Source organism: Larimichthys crocea, chromosome X (genome assembly GCF_000972845.2).
Source record: "Larimichthys crocea isolate SSNF chromosome X, L_crocea_2.0, whole genome shotgun sequence".
In the NCBI taxonomy this organism is placed as follows: Eukaryota; Metazoa; Chordata; class Actinopteri; family Sciaenidae; genus Larimichthys; species Larimichthys crocea.
In genome coordinates this window covers 14,855,747-14,874,703 of record NC_040020.1, presented here as the reverse complement: position 1 = coordinate 14,874,703, position 18,957 = coordinate 14,855,747, and the positions used below count along the sequence as shown (strand labels likewise).

The 18,957-nt window shown below is 41.0% G+C and overlaps 1 protein-coding gene across 3 annotated transcripts; it reads left to right on the top strand.

The window, feature by feature from the left end:
* Window positions 1-813: 813 nt before the first annotated feature.
* Window positions 814-14,092, top strand: lrrc24 (leucine rich repeat containing 24). 3 transcript variants are annotated; one of them, XM_019257760.2, is made up of 7 exons: window positions 814-1,279; window positions 2,059-2,155; window positions 2,648-2,710; window positions 9,750-9,944; window positions 10,838-11,116; window positions 11,459-11,627; window positions 12,051-14,092. In XM_019257760.2, the coding sequence occupies exons 4-7, from the start codon at window positions 9,783-9,785 to the stop codon at window positions 13,295-13,297; spliced, it is 1,857 nt and encodes a 618-aa protein (XP_019113305.2). In that variant the 5' UTR covers window positions 814-1,279; window positions 2,059-2,155; window positions 2,648-2,710; window positions 9,750-9,782; the 3' UTR covers window positions 13,298-14,092. The 3 variants fall into 3 exon arrangements, with proteins under 3 accessions (XP_019113305.2, XP_019113304.2, XP_019113303.2); XM_019257759.2 differs by lacking the exon at window positions 2,648-2,710; XM_019257758.2 differs by lacking the exons at window positions 2,059-2,155; window positions 2,648-2,710.
* The last annotated feature ends 4,865 nt before the right edge of the window (window positions 14,093-18,957 follow it).

Genomic DNA, 18,957 nt, shown 5'->3' with positions numbered 1-18,957 from the left:
AGGGGTACTTGAGTTTGACAGGGTTGTGGGGGTAAGTCAAAAAAAGATTGGGAACCACTGCTGGAGGGCAGTGTGTGTGTGTGTGTGTGTGTGTGTGTGTGTGTGTGTGTGTGTGTGTGTGTGTGTGTGTGTGTATGAGGGTTATTATTCTGGGCCAAACTAATGCTCTGGGCAACACAGGGAATTGAGCCCCAATCTAAAAAATCTATTCCACAAAACATTTCTGTTACAAATGCTGGACCATCAATATGCTGGGAAATAGAATGCAACCTCTGCTCAAATTCAGCCTTCTCCCTCACAACCAGTAATGAACTGTGGCCGCATGCTATGACTGAGCAATATAGTTTGGTGGGATATTGAAGGGTTCAGCAGTTCGGCTTGATTTCACTTGCCCTTGGCTAGACAGAAATAGCACTTTTTTTTTTATCCCTTTCTAACTCCAGTCCTTCCGCGCCGTTTACCGCTGCAGGAAATATAAGGATGAGCGTCAGCGTGTCAGCGACAGAGCGCGGAGGATCAAATCTTTACGCCCATAACCTTTCATAATAAAAGACAAGGCCGCTGTCCGTGGTGCTGAAATCCCTCTGCCGCCTCCTCCGCCGAATCTTTTCAAAATAAAGTGCCGCTGTTTATCCTGTTCATTTAGCGGCGGAAATCACAACTAAAGTTTAATATAACAATCAGTCCGAGGCAGCAGTGTGAAAACTCATTTATGTTTTTGAAAGTGAACGAATGAGAATAAAGAGCCCCCCCCCCCTCTCTCTCTTTCTATCTCTCCTTCTCTCTCTCACTCATGCACAGAGAAAGAAAAGGGGGAGGGAGATAGTTGAAGCAGAGATAATTGGAGCGGGTCATTATTGAGAGATAACATCCGTGTGTAGAGGGGGAACAAGAAAGAGGGGAGAAAAAAAAGAAGAATATCAGAGGAGAGAGATCAGAAGAGTGTAAGTCGACCACCATCAGCGCTGACGTCCGGCGATGGGCAGATGCGAGCAGTTTCCTCTCTGCTCTCAGCATCCAATTACAATGGACGAGCTGAGCCTGTGTGGACTCTAAACCGCTGCCCAGTCAGGAGCGAGTGGAACAAGCGAACGGAGCGGAGGGAAGGATAACAATGCTCTGGCTCATCATCTATCTGCAGTGATTTGAAAGCGGGATTCCTCTTCTCTCTCTCTCGCTCTTTTTTTTTTCTTTTTCTTTTTCTTTTTTTTTGGCTTCCAAGTCTCCCGAGCAAGTGAGGAGACTACTGCCAAGATCAAGTCCAACACGCCTGGAAATGGTAGGTTGCTGCTGAGTATAACAGGGGGAGAAAGGGGACAGACAGTGTGCGCTTGGGATAGTAGCACAGAGGTTCTCAGATGTTGTTTGTCAGGGACTTCAGTCCTGTAGACACCATTTAAAATCACATACCCATATTTGATCTTATTTAATCCCCAAAAAAACATCTAAAGGAAGATTTTTTTAGAAGTATCTGCAATCTACTTTGTGATATTATTGTATAAGAGTGGAACAAAAGATATGATTTCTATTTGTCTGTTTTTTTTTTATTTTTAAGTGATGATTTTATCATGAAGAAAGAAGTTAAACTGAAAGGAAACATAATTTTTTTTAGCACTCAGATAAACCCGAAGATATCCAAACCCAGAGGGAGAATCACTGCCCCAGCAGCACATGCCCTCATTATTTCTGTTAACAGTTAAACAGATAGAACAAATCGATAACATACATATTTAATTTGGGTCTGTGGCTAGTTTAAATCCAAACTTTAATCTTCCCTTACTGATATGAATGGGACAAACAACATATTAAAAGCACCTTTTAGTATAATGCAATATAACAATCGATTTTTATATACATTTAACATTTGTTGGGTTAATGTGTAAGTTAAGGAGTGCACCTGCTCTATATGAAAAGTGTCAGCATGTGTGATGATTTGCCACCATATATAATATAATATAATCAAACTTGATTAATTAATACTGAGGTCATAGTTGAAGATGATGTTGTACTGCTCTGCAATATACTCAGAGGTATGTTTTTGTCCTTCCTTCTACACAGGGGACATCAAGTTGAATCAATTGAATCATTATAACCACCTCGGATGCTGGATTGATTGCAGGGCTGTTTAGACTGCATTGGGTAACTAATAACACTGGTGAGTCTATTTCTATTTCATATCCTCTGATATGAAGTAACTAATCACGCTGTAATTCTCAATTAAAAAGGTGATTCGTTACTTCATAACAAAGTGTCACAGCAGTGGTTATTGTCTATAGTTCATCCCATCATGCTGCAGTACTACAGTTTAGAGACAAACTCTACCATTTTCACTGCAGAGCCCCTGTATGGTCAGATCACATGGGCATATTAAAGTGATTCTGTTGTTGTTGTTGTTGTTGGGAAAAAATTTAGTCTAATAAGATCACTGCTGAGAGCAGCACACACCCTGGGGGAATCTGGCAGGTGTATTACAATGACACTATGGGAGATGCCAGGAAGCATATAGTTTGATTAGGTCGCTAGCTGTTTGTTCCTATAGTTAAACCGTCTTGTTTTCTCAGTCTGACTTCTAAGAGTCACAGTTTCGTCCTTAATGTCAGAGTTTTAACGCACATCCATCTGCTTAATTGCTATTCTGCCCATGCAGCAGTGTGGAGCTACAACAGCGGGCCCCTGGATAGGACCTCGTTTGTTCAACTCTGAGGGTGGGGTAGGTATCTGTCTTGTGTGGACAGATCCATACGGACAAGTTGACTTTTTATGCCTGTAGAGATCTTGAATTTTTCATTGGTTACTGTCTGCCAGACAATGATGAGTGAAATCTCTCTTGGCTGTAATTGTATAGAAACCCACAATGCTGTCCTGGCCTGAGAACGATATAGGCAAAATAGTAAAAATCAGCTGAAATAAGAAATGCACAAGAAAAAATGATTGCTTTTACAATTTCATTATTTCCAGTCTATATAACAGACCTTACAGATAACCACAATATAAGCTACAAGCCAGTGTAATTTGACATACATCTGACATCCATCACTTGCAGTCAGCAGATGCTGTCACTTCCATGGCAACAAAGAAGCATAATTTATTAGGATTCAGTGACTCCTTCTGCAGACACCACTGCACACCCATATTACTGAAACGCAATATAGCTGTATGATAAGCAATTGTTACTGAAGCATTGCAAAGCATTCATTTCATTTCCGAACACACACAAACACACGCGCACTGTCCCACGCGCTCTTGAGTAATACCTGCACTTTTAACTGAACTGCCATGAAAAGGGAGTGATATTTACAATTCAGATTCACCCATCTGGAACACTGGGGGGAAAACACAATAATGCAACGGCTTAAAAGCAAACAGAATCAAATACAAATTCATTCATGTGAATATTAAAACTGGAGGAAAATATTCAAATGGAAGGGATTGCTCTGTTTCTCAATAGAGGAGGATGCATGTGTCTACCCTTCATCCATCTTCCAACCTGTCTGATCTCATCCATCCATTACAATGTGAAGCAAAACTACTGGGCAACTGTCAAATGTAATTGGTGTGTGTGCGTGTGTGTGTGTGTGTGTGTGTGTGTGTGTGTGTGTATGTGTTTGCATGTGTGTGCCCACTTTTGGATCCCTCATTCCCCCACACTCCCACTTGCCCAGTCAGTGACATAAGAATTTTGGCCAGACAGAGTTAGGGTATAACTGGATTGATGAAAACGGAGCAAAAGAAATATAGAAAAAATCAAACCACTCATTCTGCCTAGGCATAATCCACTGACTCATAAATTGTGCAGCCTGTCAGATGGAGGTAGCGTGAATGAAATTGCTCTGATCGATTGCATCAACCAACCTTGACAATTAGAATGGACAGTGTGCATGTGTACATGTTTGAGAGAGACAGCCTAGACAAAATTGACATTGAAAAGGAGCGACACAAGAAATCATGAGAAAACAGTAAATGTCAGAGGGCTGATATTGACACAGACATTCTTTTGAAATGTGAAGTGCAGGAAACACTGACAGTTATATCTCAAAAGGTGAGAGAGTTTATGAAACTGCTGCCAGTATGTTTGTGTTAGGACACAATGAAGGACAAAGACATGGCTCATGTCTCATTCTCTTTTGTTAGTTTGCATTCAAATTCACGATAAAGGAATATTTTCGAGAGTACATTTATTAATATTGCTATAGCATTCATTCTTGTTTCTATAAGGTAAATATGAAGCTGCAGCCAGAAGATGGTTCACCAAAGCTAAGAATGAAGACTGGAAGTGAGGGAAAGTAACGAACACCACGCTGTATAAAGGAAATAAAAAACACCTAAAATTCCACTCTCTGGATATGAGATTCCACTGGTTGCCTGGCAACCACACGGACACAACAAGACACCGGGAATTTGGCGAGTGTGGAATATAAGCCCCTGTCAATCCACAACTTATCACTTTTACACTTTGAGTTTCATTTTTACGGATCAGACAAGATACAAGATATGTCGTGTGAATCAGTGAGCTTTAAAGGTGCTAGTAGGAGGATTTTGTTACCCTTGAGCAGAGTCTGTTTCCAGTATATATGCTAACTAAGCTAATGGTTGTAGCTTGGTCTCACTCTTATGTATATTTCCTCTCCATTATTACCTTCTCCTTTTTTAGATCAGTAATAACCCTTCAATGATCCTGGGTGGTTGATGTTAACAGGATATAAAACAAGCGTAATAAGACTAATGGTCCAGATCTTCTGGAGGATAGATGTCAAGAAGTCCAATCAGTCAGAGGAATGAGACTGAGGAATAAGGATTAAGATAAGATAAGACAGACTCTAATGATCCCACACCAGGGAAATTCACTTTTCACAGCAACTCACATACACAAGGTGGATAAGAAACCACTAATAAATATGAAATATATAGAAGAAAGTCATGAAGTCATGTTGGTGTTAAAGAGTCTGAAAGCTTTTGGGATGAAGGTTGTCTGGTTGGAATGTCTGTTGCTGAAGGAGCTGTTTAAGGCTTATAAGTGATATATAGTGCTCTAGTTAATGACTTATTAACCATTAATAAAGCTGTTAGGGTCTATTCATAAATCATTCAAATCAACGGCATCATGGCAGCCAGAATCTAAAGAGTAATCCTCTCTGTGTTATAAACAATTTATGATAGCCTCAAACTACTATGTCAAAGTGATGCACATGCAGATTGTTAGAGAGCCAATAAAGGTGGATGAGACTTTGTGTGTGTCTGATCATCTCATTGTATTCGGGCATTGAGTCTGGCAGCAGTTTCATGAATTGTTTCAGTTCTGTGCATGAAGTCCACATTTTGTACACAGCTTCTGCAGCGCTGTCTCTGTTTTGTCGTTCGGAGGATTTAGGAAAAGAGAGAATAATAACAGAATAACAAAAGTCACCAGGCGAGGTTTAAAATCTCTATTTAAGCTTTGAGTAATGATGTGACTTTACAATCACCCTTCATGGACAGTAAGCACATAAAAGTAAATCTTGTGTGGAAAATGGATATCGATTGTGCAGTCATACAGTCGCCATTGTGCTTTTACTTCTCAATTATCAGTCACAAATCAAATTGGATGGAAAGTATTCCAACACAAAGACTTGTTGAACCTTAATGGACAATATATGTTCATTTCGCTTAATGTACATTTGGAATCACAGCACTGCTGGCCACTGTGCACGGAGTAAAACGTGTGACTGTAGCTACAAGACTGTGAAGCATCACATTGCCCCAGACAGCCAAAATAAGAGTCTCTGGATTGCTCTGAGCCTCCGTGCAGTTTATATCAATAACCTTTGAGCTTTTCTGCGTGCCAGCTTACATTACCAACAACAGTCTCTACATTGCAGACAGACCTGTCACAGCAGTTTATCATGTGAAGATGTGAAGATTTATTGAGTTTGTCTAAGCACAGGGAGACCGAGTGAGGGTTTTTAGACTAAATGCTCCGCTGGGAGAGTTGGCAGAGTGCTGCTGCTGCTGCTGCTGCACAGAGGGTGATTCTGCTTTAGGGTAGCCTGACAGTGAACTACACACACACATACACACTCACATGCAGACAAACACACATAAACGTCTTGGTTATAAACAGCACTCATTTACTTTGTTTCTCTTCAACACAGACATTTACAAATGCAATACCCCCCCAACACCTCCATGCATGTGCTTTCATAGTGAAAATCAATGACTGTGGAGCCCAGCTGGACAAAGTAGTAGTGGAAAAATAAAGAAATCAATGCAGGCTTATTAACTGAGCAGAGCTTCCTTTACCGCTGACACAAAAATATGTGTGTGAGAGTGCGTACATGGCTGCCAGTTTGTGTCTGACTTGGTGTGTGTCTCTGAATGATGATGGCTGCTGCTGGTTGTAAGAAGGATGTGCGAGTGCATAAGCATGTGTGTGTGTGTGTGTCTGCCATTCAGAGTGTGTGTCCCTGAATGTTGGTGGCTATAATGCATGTGTACAAGTGCTACTTTGTAGCCGTGCTCTGCATGTTTCATAAGTGTGTGTGTACATTTGTGTGTGTGTGTGTGCTTTTGTGTGCATGGCGGAGGCTATCGCTCAAAGTCAGTGCGTTACTCTTGGGTTAATGCCACAGCGTTCTCCCTTTGCCTTGGCCTCAGTCTATTTGTGGACAAAAGGATGCTCTGAGACAAATGATTTAGCACCTGTCAGTCAGAGCAGAAGGACGAGAGATGAGAAAAGAAAGAGGTCAGAGATGGGGAAGGGGAAAATGATGGAGGCTTTCAGACAAACCGTGAAGGGAGCGGGAAAGTTAAATAAAAAAAAAGAGAGGGAGAAAGGGTAAATTAAAGGAAAAAGTTCAATTGGGGAGAAAAAGAGAGAGTCGGACCAAAAAAGAATTTACGATTTAGCTCTGGGTCATCACATAGCTCATGTTCCTGTGAGCAATCTTCTTTGGGAAATGACAGCTTCTATTTCTGTGGAGTTGTTTGCCTAACACCAGCTCACAGGAACTGTGCCTGGCCTTTGGGCACAGACCTTCCCTCATAACAAGAGTTACCATAACAACGGATGAGGCCGACCTGCTCCGGTGGCAGCACAGGGATGTGAACTTTGCTTCTTGCCTCCAGCACTCTGGCTGTCTGCTGCACCTCCGATACATCAACACCTAGCCTCCTTGGAAAAATAAAGGAAAATCACAAGTGCACTATGCGGAGAATTTTCTCTGCTCTGAATATTTGGGGGCGAGCCTGGCTGTGATTGCTCAGCACAGACTGATTTGTGTGGGGGGGGCGTGAAAACAAAGCGCTATGTCAAGAATCGAGAGACGTTTGTAATTTGAGAAATACCCGAATAAACAAACTCAAAGCTGCTCCGAAAGTCCAGTGCAAAATGATGTTTGCAGAGGCACAGCGTGTGGATACATGTTAAGAAGTAGATACTGATGCTGAATGCTGAACAGGCTTTGTGTGATGTGCAGTTTAGTGGATTTCCTTTGGCATTTGTTGACTGACATCTGCCCTGGCAGGTCTCTCTCCTTTAACACTCAAATCTTTGTACACAACATTAAAGGTCCAATCATCCTTTTTACACATTTTCACACAGCTGATGATATTGCTGACCTCGTTTTTTAAAAAACTAACAAAACAGACCCCTGTATGAAAAATGTCGACAGTGCCCAGAGCAGCTTAGCTAACAAGCATCTGATTGTGCAGATTATGTGTGTTCCGCAGAGGATTACTGAGACTGAAATGAACAAATTGACCTCTTACTGGTGAAATCCCACATCAGCATGACAAAAGATGAGTGAAGCACACTGAAGGCAAACTGAATCTGAAATAGCAGAGCATATACTGTAAGACAAGTCGCAGTCAGCAGCATTATTTAAAGCAACCGCTCCCCAAATGTTGTTTTATTTTCGTCATCATCTCCTTTCTGTTTGCAGACCGATGATAACTCCGCAGCTTGTCTCTACATCTCATCCGCCTTGTACTAACACTGAATGTGTGGCAAGGTTGCCTCTCAGGCTTTTTTAAAGAGAGTAACGCTGAAATGAGCACAAGAAATGCATAAGCTATTTTCTCTACCTGGCAGGATGTCATTTGCATTGATGTTGGTCTCATATTCCAACAACAAATAAAAGACTGTGCGCCCTGTTCGCCGTGTATTCTTAGCCGAGGGCAGGCGAGTGTCTTCCTCTGCCGTTCCCTTCTGACACTTTTCAAGCAAGTCAAAGCTATTTAAAAGTCATCTCACTGTGAGAAGTAACAAAAGCTCAATGACAGACCAAGGCCTTATTCAAAATTCAATTTTTGTGCTTTCTCTAACCAACAATAGAACACATAATTTCACTTCACGCTTGTTTGGCGTGCTCGAGAGAGGAAATGGCATGCTTTTGTTAATAAGTGTCTCTCTGTTTTTGCTGAGAGAAGATGATTGAACAGCTTATGTAGGTCACATTGTATTAATCTCGCTGGCTAACCTCCTAAATGTGTTCTAAATCAAACATGCCATATTAAAATCCAGTTCATTGCTCATTTGCTTAATAATGCAGTGTGGCTGCACTGAGAATGACTTCTCAGCCACTGAAATAGTGATCCTAGTGCTTTCACACTTTAAATTATTGGTTTGGATTATAACACTACAAATGAGACATGCCTGATATCAATCTGACGGAACAGTTCATCAGAACACCCCGCAAACTGAATACTTATCAGTCACAGTTTATTTCAGACACAGGACCCTTTCATCACCGTGCTGTAATGAGATCTGTGTGCATTCTAATAATTAATAAACTAGATGATCTCCAAATCATTCAGAGTGAGACGCGAACGCTATCAATTATCTGTCTGGGTGATTCTGCAATCTTAAGAAAACCAGAAATTTCACCAGACAGACAAGCTTAATAAGATACAGAGACGCGTCCAGGGTACACATGAATGTTTTATAACAATGTGAGACTTTAGATTGGATCAATGAGATGTCTGCTTCTCTATCGGATGGAGACTCTGTAGAATGAGGCAGGGAGGCTCGGCAAAGCACAATAAATCTACCTGCTGTCACTGGAGCAGAATGACAGGCTCAGTGTGACATTTCAACATGTATTATATCTCCAACCCTGCAGTATCTTCATGAGATCCGCTGTCGATGAGCTATTGTGGAGACCGCTGGGCTACATGATGTTGGACAGACAGTCTGAGGCCGTTTTAATGTGAACAGTGAAGTGAAACAATAAATCCCTTCCGGGCTGTATAGAAATAAAAAAAGGGCATGGATGAGTTGCTCAGTGATGGGTTTATATCAAAGGGAGATATTGCTACAAGGTGCAGCAAGCAGCCAATGCTGATGTTTTTCGATCAGATGATTAGAGCTGGCTACCACTTGAGGTTTGCTTTGGAGGGGGTAAATGTGGTTTCTCAGATTCACTCACACTAAGACAAAGAGAGAGACTGAAATAGAGGGAGAGTGTTTGCGCATGCATTAAAAAGACAAGAGAGAGGTCCTTGAGGCAACCTGCACATCTTTTATCACATCTTTAATTAATTGAAGCCCATAATAGAAGCTGCTGCAATTCCTCTGAATAGACACATAATTGAATGGAAAACAGAAAGGGGATGTTCACTTGGTTCTTTATGAACCCTTCCTTGCCATTTTACAGTCATCTGTTTAATTCAACACATCTACAGCTAGTGTAAATCTTTGCACTGACAATGAAATATACTGTCAAAGAAAAAGGTTTGCTGTTGTAATCATCTCTTCCTTCCTCTTCTCTCTCCAGGTTTCGTCTCTAAAGATCTACTGTAAAACTACCATGATCCTCTTGTGGTTAACCAAACTCGTCCTAATCATCCTGGCCTGCATCCCTCACCTGTCTCTGGGATGTCCCTCCGGCTGTCGCTGCTACAGTCTGACAGTAGAGTGCGGATCTCTTGGGCTAAATGAAATCCCACATGGTGTCCCTTCCGTCACTGAGGTGAGTTGGCCATTCAACATTAAGTCAGGGCACTAGCTGCCAGTGCATTGGAGCGGCACCCTTCCACCCCCCTTCTCGCATCACTGATTTTGTATCAGTTCACTCCCTCTCTGATCCATTCTTATTACCCTGAAATGATAGTGGTTAATCAATTCGCCATGACCCTCTTTGATGTAAGCCTGAGGGAGGGGCTTTGCTGTTGGCTGTGTAATTATTCATTCTTGCTCAGAGAGTGACTCTTGCACACCCTCTGATCATCTGTTGAGAAGATGTTTAACATTACATCTTTTCCTCTCGGGTTCGGGCCCCCCCAATATTACTGCAGCTCATGAATATTGATGAAAAGCATGTCCTGGATAAATTGTTCCATTAACCTCAATCAGCAGGCCTATCTCGTCGATCATGCTTTACCTCACGGCCTGTGTTTGCTTCTTTGAAAAGTCACTCATTGCCAATCAAGTAAACATACATGCATTATGGATCAAACGCACGTACGCAGTGCAGCCCCAAACACTCAAACATTCAAAGGTGTTTGCTTAAAAAGGTCAGTGATTTCTGCAGCATTTGGCAAAATAAGTGAACCACTTAAAAAAGAGAGAAATGCTGCACAACCCACATTGTCAGAGTCATTTTCATGATCCTGAACTAGCTCATTCTACATTGTTTGTAATGCCTACATTAAAATGTATCCAAAGCTCTAAAGGTGGCCTCATCGTTAATGTAATCTCTCATCGCGTTAATACATTTTCTACCCAGTGAGCACAGCAACAGGCCACGCTCGCTTTCTCCTACAAAACAAAACACCAATTTAAACATCACATCCTCTGCTCTGCGCCACTAATGCAATCAATATGTGACCACTCTGCTAATTTCATTTGCCGTCTCCCCTGCAGACCATCTTCCTCCAGGACAATGCTATAGTGCAGATCCGTCTTCATGACCTGACACGACTCGGCAGCCTCCATTACCTCTACCTTCAGAATAATAGCATCTCTGCCCTGGAGCCTGGGGCGTTTCTCAGCCAGGGACAGCTGCTGGAGCTGGCCCTAAATGGCAACCTCATCCACCTGGTCACCCCAGACATATTTCGGGGTCTCGAGCACCTTCGGATCTTGTACCTCGCTGGGAACCAGATTACTCGAATTCAGGACAACACCTTCAGGGGACTGCAGGTTGGCGAGCTGACATAAAAGAATGACTTAATGGATGGATGGACAGTAATGTTTAATGCTTGTTTTGTTTTAAAGGTTCCAAGAACCTGCACTGTAATTCTTTTTGATAAAGTGAGAAAAAGCTTTTGTCAGCAAACCTAAAGCGGTCCAAAATGGGATGTCTTTTTATGGATTATGTAGAATAACAATGTGTCTGACTAATCTGTGACACACAGTAACACAATATATACTAAGCTGAGGTGGAACTGAGTCATCCTGTATTTGACATTTCTTTCCCTCCCTCTTTAACTTAAACCTTTCACATTTTGCTTCCCCTGCTTGATGTCTTTTTGCTGTCTGCAGCGTCTGCAGGAACTCCACTTGCAGGAAAACAGCATAGAGCTGCTAGCGGAGCAAGCTCTGTCTGGCTTGTCATCTCTGGCCCTTCTGGACCTCAGCAAAAATCATCTCCGTACCCTGGGAGCTTCGTCCCTCAAACCGCTTGTCAGCCTGCAGGTGCTCCGTGTCACAGGTAGGCAGAGTGAGGATTCCTGAACATTTTATGTCTTACTGTAACATTTCATAATCTTCCAAGTCTGAACTGAAGTCAGAGGGCCTTGAAAAATGCTTCAGTATGGCAAATTTAAAGAAGTGACACTGCCTGAGAGTGCACTGCCAAAAGTCTCATGTCTTAAAATTGAGTGCCCTATATTATATTTTACATATCAAAAAAAATTAATCAAACCATAAACCTTTAATGAGATATAATCCCCCAAAGACACAGTTTTAAAGAATAAATTGGAACGGCCTCTAAAAATGGGACGTCTTATTCAGGACAATAAGTTTAGAATATTTAGCAGCTTTTCTGGATCTTTCAGTCCTATTTATTTATGCTGGTACCAAAGTTGAGGTTCATAGTTTGGTTTTCTTCTTTGTTTCCATTCCTCACCTCCAGAGAACCCATGGCGCTGTGATTGTGCTCTGGGCTGGCTTAGAACCTGGATCAGAGAGGACGGACAGCGTCTGCTGAGCTCCGCTGAACAGCGTCGGCTAATGTGCTCTGAACCACCTCGCCTCTCCCACCTCAGCCTGGTGGAGGTGGCTCCCAACAGCCTGGTTTGCATCCCCCCAGTGGTGCAGCTTGAGCCCAGCCACCTGACTGTGCGATTAGGAGAGAGCCTTCGTGTCTCCTGTCAGGCCTCAGGATACCCTCAGCCTCAGGTGACCTGGAAAAAAGCCTCCCATGGCAAACCGCAATTATCACCCCGAGGCCTGGTTCAAGAGCTGGGACCCAACGGTGAGCTTTTCAGACCTGGGGCTGGAGGAGTGGTGACAGCCCTGCCCAGCAGTGGAGGGATCAAGGTCGGAGGTGTTGGAGGAATCCAGGGGCTTGTGCGTGGGGCTGAAGAGGGTGGTGAGAGGGACAGCTTTGATCCGGACATGGGCAGCGGCATGCTGTTTCTCAGCAACGTGACGGTAGCACATGCCGGCCGCTACGAGTGTGAAGCCTGGAACCCCGGTGGTGTAGCTAGAGTTACCTTTCATCTGGCTGTCAACATGTCTTCTTCTTCATATTCCTCCCAGTTCTGGCCCCGTTTGAACATGCACTCCTTTGTTTCCTCTTCATCTAACTCCTTCTATCAGCCAGAGGTTCTGGACATTAGCCAGGAGCCACTGTATGAACAGGACAGCATGGACTTCAGTGCTCTGGGCCCTGCTACACAGACTGCCATTGCTGTTGGTATCTCCTTGCTGGCACTCACTGCTATTCTCCTCCTGATTATGATCTACTCTCGTCACCAACAGTACCGCAAAGAAGAAGGTGGTTCCTACTGCACCAGCAAGGAAGAGAGCATCCTCTACGTGAACGACTACTCTGACGGACCCACCACCTTTGCGCAGCTGGAAGAATATCGTGACGACCACGGCCACGAGATGTATGTACTCAACAGAACCAAACCTGTCCTGGGCTCCACTTCATCCAGATGTCCCATGATGAGCGGATTTGTCCAGCAGAAAGCTATGAAGGAGGCTCTCCTGGACCACGAAATGGTGCAGACACTGACCAGATCAGGGGGAATGGGACTTCGTAGAAACCCCACAGATGGAGGAGAGGGCCCCCTAACAACAGACCCAGAGGAGCTCTTCCTCAGTCAGAGTCTCCTCTTTGGATCACAGGTTGCTTATGAGATCCACTGCTAAGGGGTTTTAAATGTGCTCTAACATTAAACAATGCGTGGATGGACTTAATTAAAGACATTAAAGGAAATCACCTTGGTGCAATGATGTGACGCATCAGATTATCATGCAGTCTTCAAGAGGGCAAGAACGTCAGTTAGTGGTTGTTGGGGGAACCTTGGATTCCAATCATCTTCTCAGAAATCCTCATCTGATTGATGGCATGACATTAAGATGGGTCAGAGGGATAAACAGTGATAATTAAAGGGAAAACAACAACTGAACCATACCTTTCTATCTCCAAGTCACCCCTTTAAAGATAATTATAAGTGGCTAACACTATCAGAAATGGTTAGTATGACAGTTAATCTAAATCCTTACAGAGGAGGCTGCGACTTTGTAAGGCATAAAATAGTGGTAACTAACAACATGGATTAAAACAGTTATTCCTATTTTGTACTTTGTACTCTTTAGGATTTGTTATGTGTATTTTGTCAGTGTTTTGTGTAAATATAACAAAGCTAATTCTCACTGTGGAGTACAGTTGTTTTGTGGACGCTGTTGCAGTTCTCATTAGACTTAGAATAATCCGATGACTCTTACTGAAACTGCATTGTCATTACTCATATGTATGAGTGGGCATGGGTGGCGGGTTTGTTTAAAGAGGTTCATTTTGAAGCTGCAATTGTATTCCTTGATGTTACGTCATGTTTTTTCTACTTATTTGTTGCAACACTAGAACAAGGAATTAACATTTCTTTTGTCTGAAACTGAATCTTTGGCAGAATTAATTCCATTAACACGAGTCTGTAACAACCATTCTAATGTGAATATTGTACATTTTGTCTTCGGTTTCTACATAATAAAATGTATTTTAAAAGATTCAGTGTTTCTTTTCTTACAAGGTCACTCATGGTCACTTTAACACAGCTGTTCTGCTAATTCAAACTGGACTGTAAAATCCTTTCAACCCAGGAGATACAGCGGATGCATGTGGAAGATGTATTTTTATAGAGACTGAGGCTTTAAGCCACTGTGCAGAGGTTAGTCTGTAAGCCGTCCATGGTTCTTTTCTGCTAAGCACTGTGGCATCAGGTGTGCTTTCAGAGCTACTTGTGGACTAATACCGGAGAGAGTGATATTGGAAAAGTGTTTTGAAACAACAAGGATCTGTGCTTTATTTCAGACAGAGAGACATATTGATTCTAATTCAAAAGCATGTCAATATTTTTCCTATTTCACTTTGTGTATTGAAGTAAACAAGAAACACAACTCAAAAGCATATTCTCCATTAAAAAATATTATTTTATTTATAATACTGCCTTTTATAGATACTGTATTGGATCACCGGCACATTACTGCCATTAAGATGGCAGTAAAACAGTGGAATAAAACAGTTAATTAGGCAACGCATCTTTAACCTGTTTCAACGGTGCATTGCTGTAAATTTGACAGACCTATTAATACAGAAATAAGGTACTGAAATAATTGGTTATTATTATACTAACTATAGTTATAGCTTTTTATCGAAAAATGTAATTTATCTAGTTTTTATCTAATTGTTCAAAATTTTGGGTAACACGGCCATTTTCTGTTTTTCTGAGAATTAAGCTGGAATTTTGTTACATACATGTAAATATAACCGTAAAGATAAGCAGCTGTTCATTAGGTAAAACAACATTTAACTACCCCCCAGACTACAAATAGCTTTTTTTGTATTTCTGTTTCGGCAAACAGGATTAAACCTGTTAACTATTAACATTTAGTGAGCTGGTTAGGGATTTTTTTAAGAGCCAAACTGACTGTTTTCCTCTGACTTTCCCTCTGTCTTTACGCCAAGTGAGGCTAACTGCCTCCTGGCTCCAAGTGAAAGTAGCATCGATCGATCTCCTCATGTGACTCTCGTCATCAAGAGGATAAGCATATTTCCTAAATAATAAGTTAATAGGTAGGATCTTCTGGACCAAGAGGCAAGAAGTTGAATACACAGTTGATCTTCGGTTGATGTTTTAATATCATATTTTTTAACATAGAAAGATACAACCTTAATATGTTGTATGATAGTATATAATATGTAACTCCACATCTGGAAACCCTTTATATTTTTCTGGACATCCTCCAGTGGACTTCAGGAACAACAATATATCTGTTGTGGTTTCCACCAGATATTCATTGTCAAACTGATGAATAATTACAAACATACTTTCACACAGGAACTAAAGCTTTTGTCACATACAGTATATTTCAACACAAATACACCATCATGTAGGTATTGATAATAGTAACAAATTCAAATACAATACAATACAATACTTGGTAGAAAACAAAGGTCCAGTAGAAAATTGTCTTGGTCTATCTGGCATTTCACTGAAACATTGAAACACACAATCCACAACAACAACAACAACAACACTGACAGTATTAATAGTCCAAGAAATTGTCTGTGGAACAAATGACGGTGTTTGTAGCCAGAGGCATCCTGCAGCCCCTACCAGAGTTTAGCTTGACGGACAGAGAGATGTTTTTGACTGACATTTCTGCAAAAACCTGGCAGTGAATTTCAGATGACACAGTATGTACAAATGCAACAAGAGCAGCAGCTGAGCTAATACCAGGGACAAAATTAGAACATTTCCCAAACGCTGGAAAAAAAATTTGACCTGACCAAAGCCAATCACAACAGCTCCTTATCACAGCTGAAGATGCAGCCTATCGCACACAATGAAATGTGAAATACTCTTATTCCAGTTGTCCTATGAAGCAAATGGATTTCCTTTGTGACTGCTGTGACACAATTCTCCAGCTGTGTCATTACATATCCAACAAAGCCTTGGTTTATGACAATGGTTGTCATGGGCACACTGGAAAAAGCTCAAAATGTCCGGTTTTTGGTGAGACTAAGAGCTTGATTGTGATTTCGAGGCATATTTTGTACACCCCTCTATCACATGCTTTGTGTACTAAACTGTTGGATCATTTCTATACAACGTGCACCTCCTCTAATCACTCTGTATTATTTTCAGAGATCCCACCAGTGTACCTCCAGGCGTGTGCTGTTGATTAGAGACCTCCATTATTGATTTAACAGCCGGAAAATTATGCAAAAATAATACTAATGATGGCCGTAATGTGAAAATCTAGGTTTTAAAGTTCTGCTGCTGTTTAGATGACACCTACTGAGAAACACAGGTTTTAATTTACTTCCATTTACTAAAATGTGCTCGTACGTTGTAATGCTATGATGTGACAAACAATTCGAAAAATTAATTGTTTTTGATGCAGGAAAATGTCTATGGCTGAATATTTATCATTTGAGATAGAGGAAAGTGCATTGTAGAGCTGTTTATAAAATTAGAATATGTTTTATATGCTAGTGGGATAGATTTTTATTTTGGGTATTAAAACCTTTCAAGGACAGCCAAGGACAGCTGCCAACTTTAATATTCCAATTATTTTCTTATTAAAAAAAAAAGACGCAAGGGGGAAAAAACATAACATTGTACAATCACAATACACATTCACATATGATAGAAAATGGATGCATACCACTCTTTTTTGCTGGAGTGTTTCACCAATGAGATTTCAGATTCTCTTTTTATACTGAAGGTTGCCTCTGATTCCATCAATCAAAGTGGAGTGAGGATGCAGCACAGATGAGAGTGAGACCTCATGATTCTTATACTGATGCTGTTTTTTCTTTCTCTTTCTTTTTTCTCTCTTACCCATCCACTTTCAAGGATCTGTTCTCATCTCTCTACGAACTTCAACACAAGGGAATGCATTTTTGTATGAGGTCAAATATGAGATATCTGGGACTGAATTATTGATGCATTTGTGCACACCCCTACAATGGCTTTTCTTAGAAGACTGGTTAGTACAAATTGTTTGACATCACTAGCTTTGTGCACAGATGTTGTCCAGCTTTGATTTATACGCTGAAATTATGATTATATATATTTGTAAAATATAAATCAGAGCATCTAAACAGTCAAATTTCTGTGTGCACCTGCAGAGAAAATGGAGCAAAAGTATAGTCAGAGTTGAAGCTGCAATCAACCCCCGTGTGTGTTGATTCAAGTCCTATGTCCATTTGTTATTCAAGGTTCTTTTTGATTACACTTCTAGATACAAGGCATAGTTTTGGTTGAGTGTTATGCCTGGTCATTTTTATTCAGGGCATGAATGAACAGCATGTGATTTCTCACCCAGGATTACATGATTGAAAGGCAGAAAATCAATTCAGGTCAAAACTGTATTTTTTTTTTTTTTTTTAGCCAACCATAAATCTGTCAAATGTACAACAGACATAAAAATATAAGCAACGTCTCGATTTTTCTTCCCCAACACAGAAAGTCTATAGGGTTGGCAGATTCCTGTGGAGAGAAGAAACATCAATGAATCGTGTTGAACTTGAGCATCTTGCTTGATATCTGCAGAGCATTTTTTTTTTAATCTTTTGCCATGTGCTCTGTCTTCTAATAGATCTGAGTTCTGCACAGACACAAACATCACAGTAATTGGTCACCTGTGGAAAGGAGTGTCTGACACTAACTGCAAAAACATCTATTAATGAATTTCTGCAATGCCGTGTGCATGTAATCTTAATTTAGCAGCCCATTTGGTTTGTTTATAGTCCCCACAGACTCATTTTACACATTTTATGGTTTTGTTTGTATAAACCATGAGTCTTTAATAGTGAGTAGATGTCATTCTGCATTTCACACATTCATCAGTATGTAGGAGGAGAATGTTAGTTGATTGTAGGTTGTAGACTTGGACTAGCTACATTGAATGCATAAAGTGGTAATGGATACATGTAGTTAAATGCATCAGAGTTAACTAAAGACTATCCCAGACTATATTGTGGTATGAAACATGCAATGCAGTAACTGAATCTCCATGCATATTTGATGTAGCACACCCTAAAACATACCCTGTTTCATCATTTATTAAAATGATCATCATGGGGCGCGCTTAGCTCAGTTGGTAGAGCAGCTGCCCCATGTGCAAAGGCTCAGTCCTTGCTGCGGAAGCCCAGGGTTTGAATCCGACCTGTGGCTCTTCCCCGCTCTTCAACTGTCTCTATCAAATAAAGCTTGAAAAGGCCAAAAAAATAATCTTAAAAAAAAATAAATAAATAATCATCACGCTGTATAGAAGAATACTTAATACTAGCAGATCAGTAGAGAGAAAAAACTCATGAGGAAACTGTTTACTGAGGTAATAAATCATTAACACTTTAATGTTAGTGCTTATAATTTGATGTTATATTATTATATATTGAAATTTAGATAATAAGAGATAACAACAATGTACTGTGAGTACATTAACATTACAGTTTATTGTTGCACATCACAGTTTACATTATATTCACTGTGATACAGTATTATGCAGAGTATTGCATGGTTAATAATAAGGCTGGCTGCAATTAAATGATTTCCTAGTCCACTTCAGTGTAGTCGGCAGACTGTAAATACAGTGGAGGTAAAACCTGTAGCTGTCTTTGTGACACCCATAGAAATGATATTCTTGCACCAGCGCGTGTCCTTCATCCCTCACCGTCACGGTGGCTGCTTTCTTCCCATCATCCCTCAGCAGGCGAATGTCATATAGTGAAATGTGAACGACTGTGTGGAATTGGAGACCTTGGCAACACTTCTGATAGCTGCTAAGTATCAAGCCAC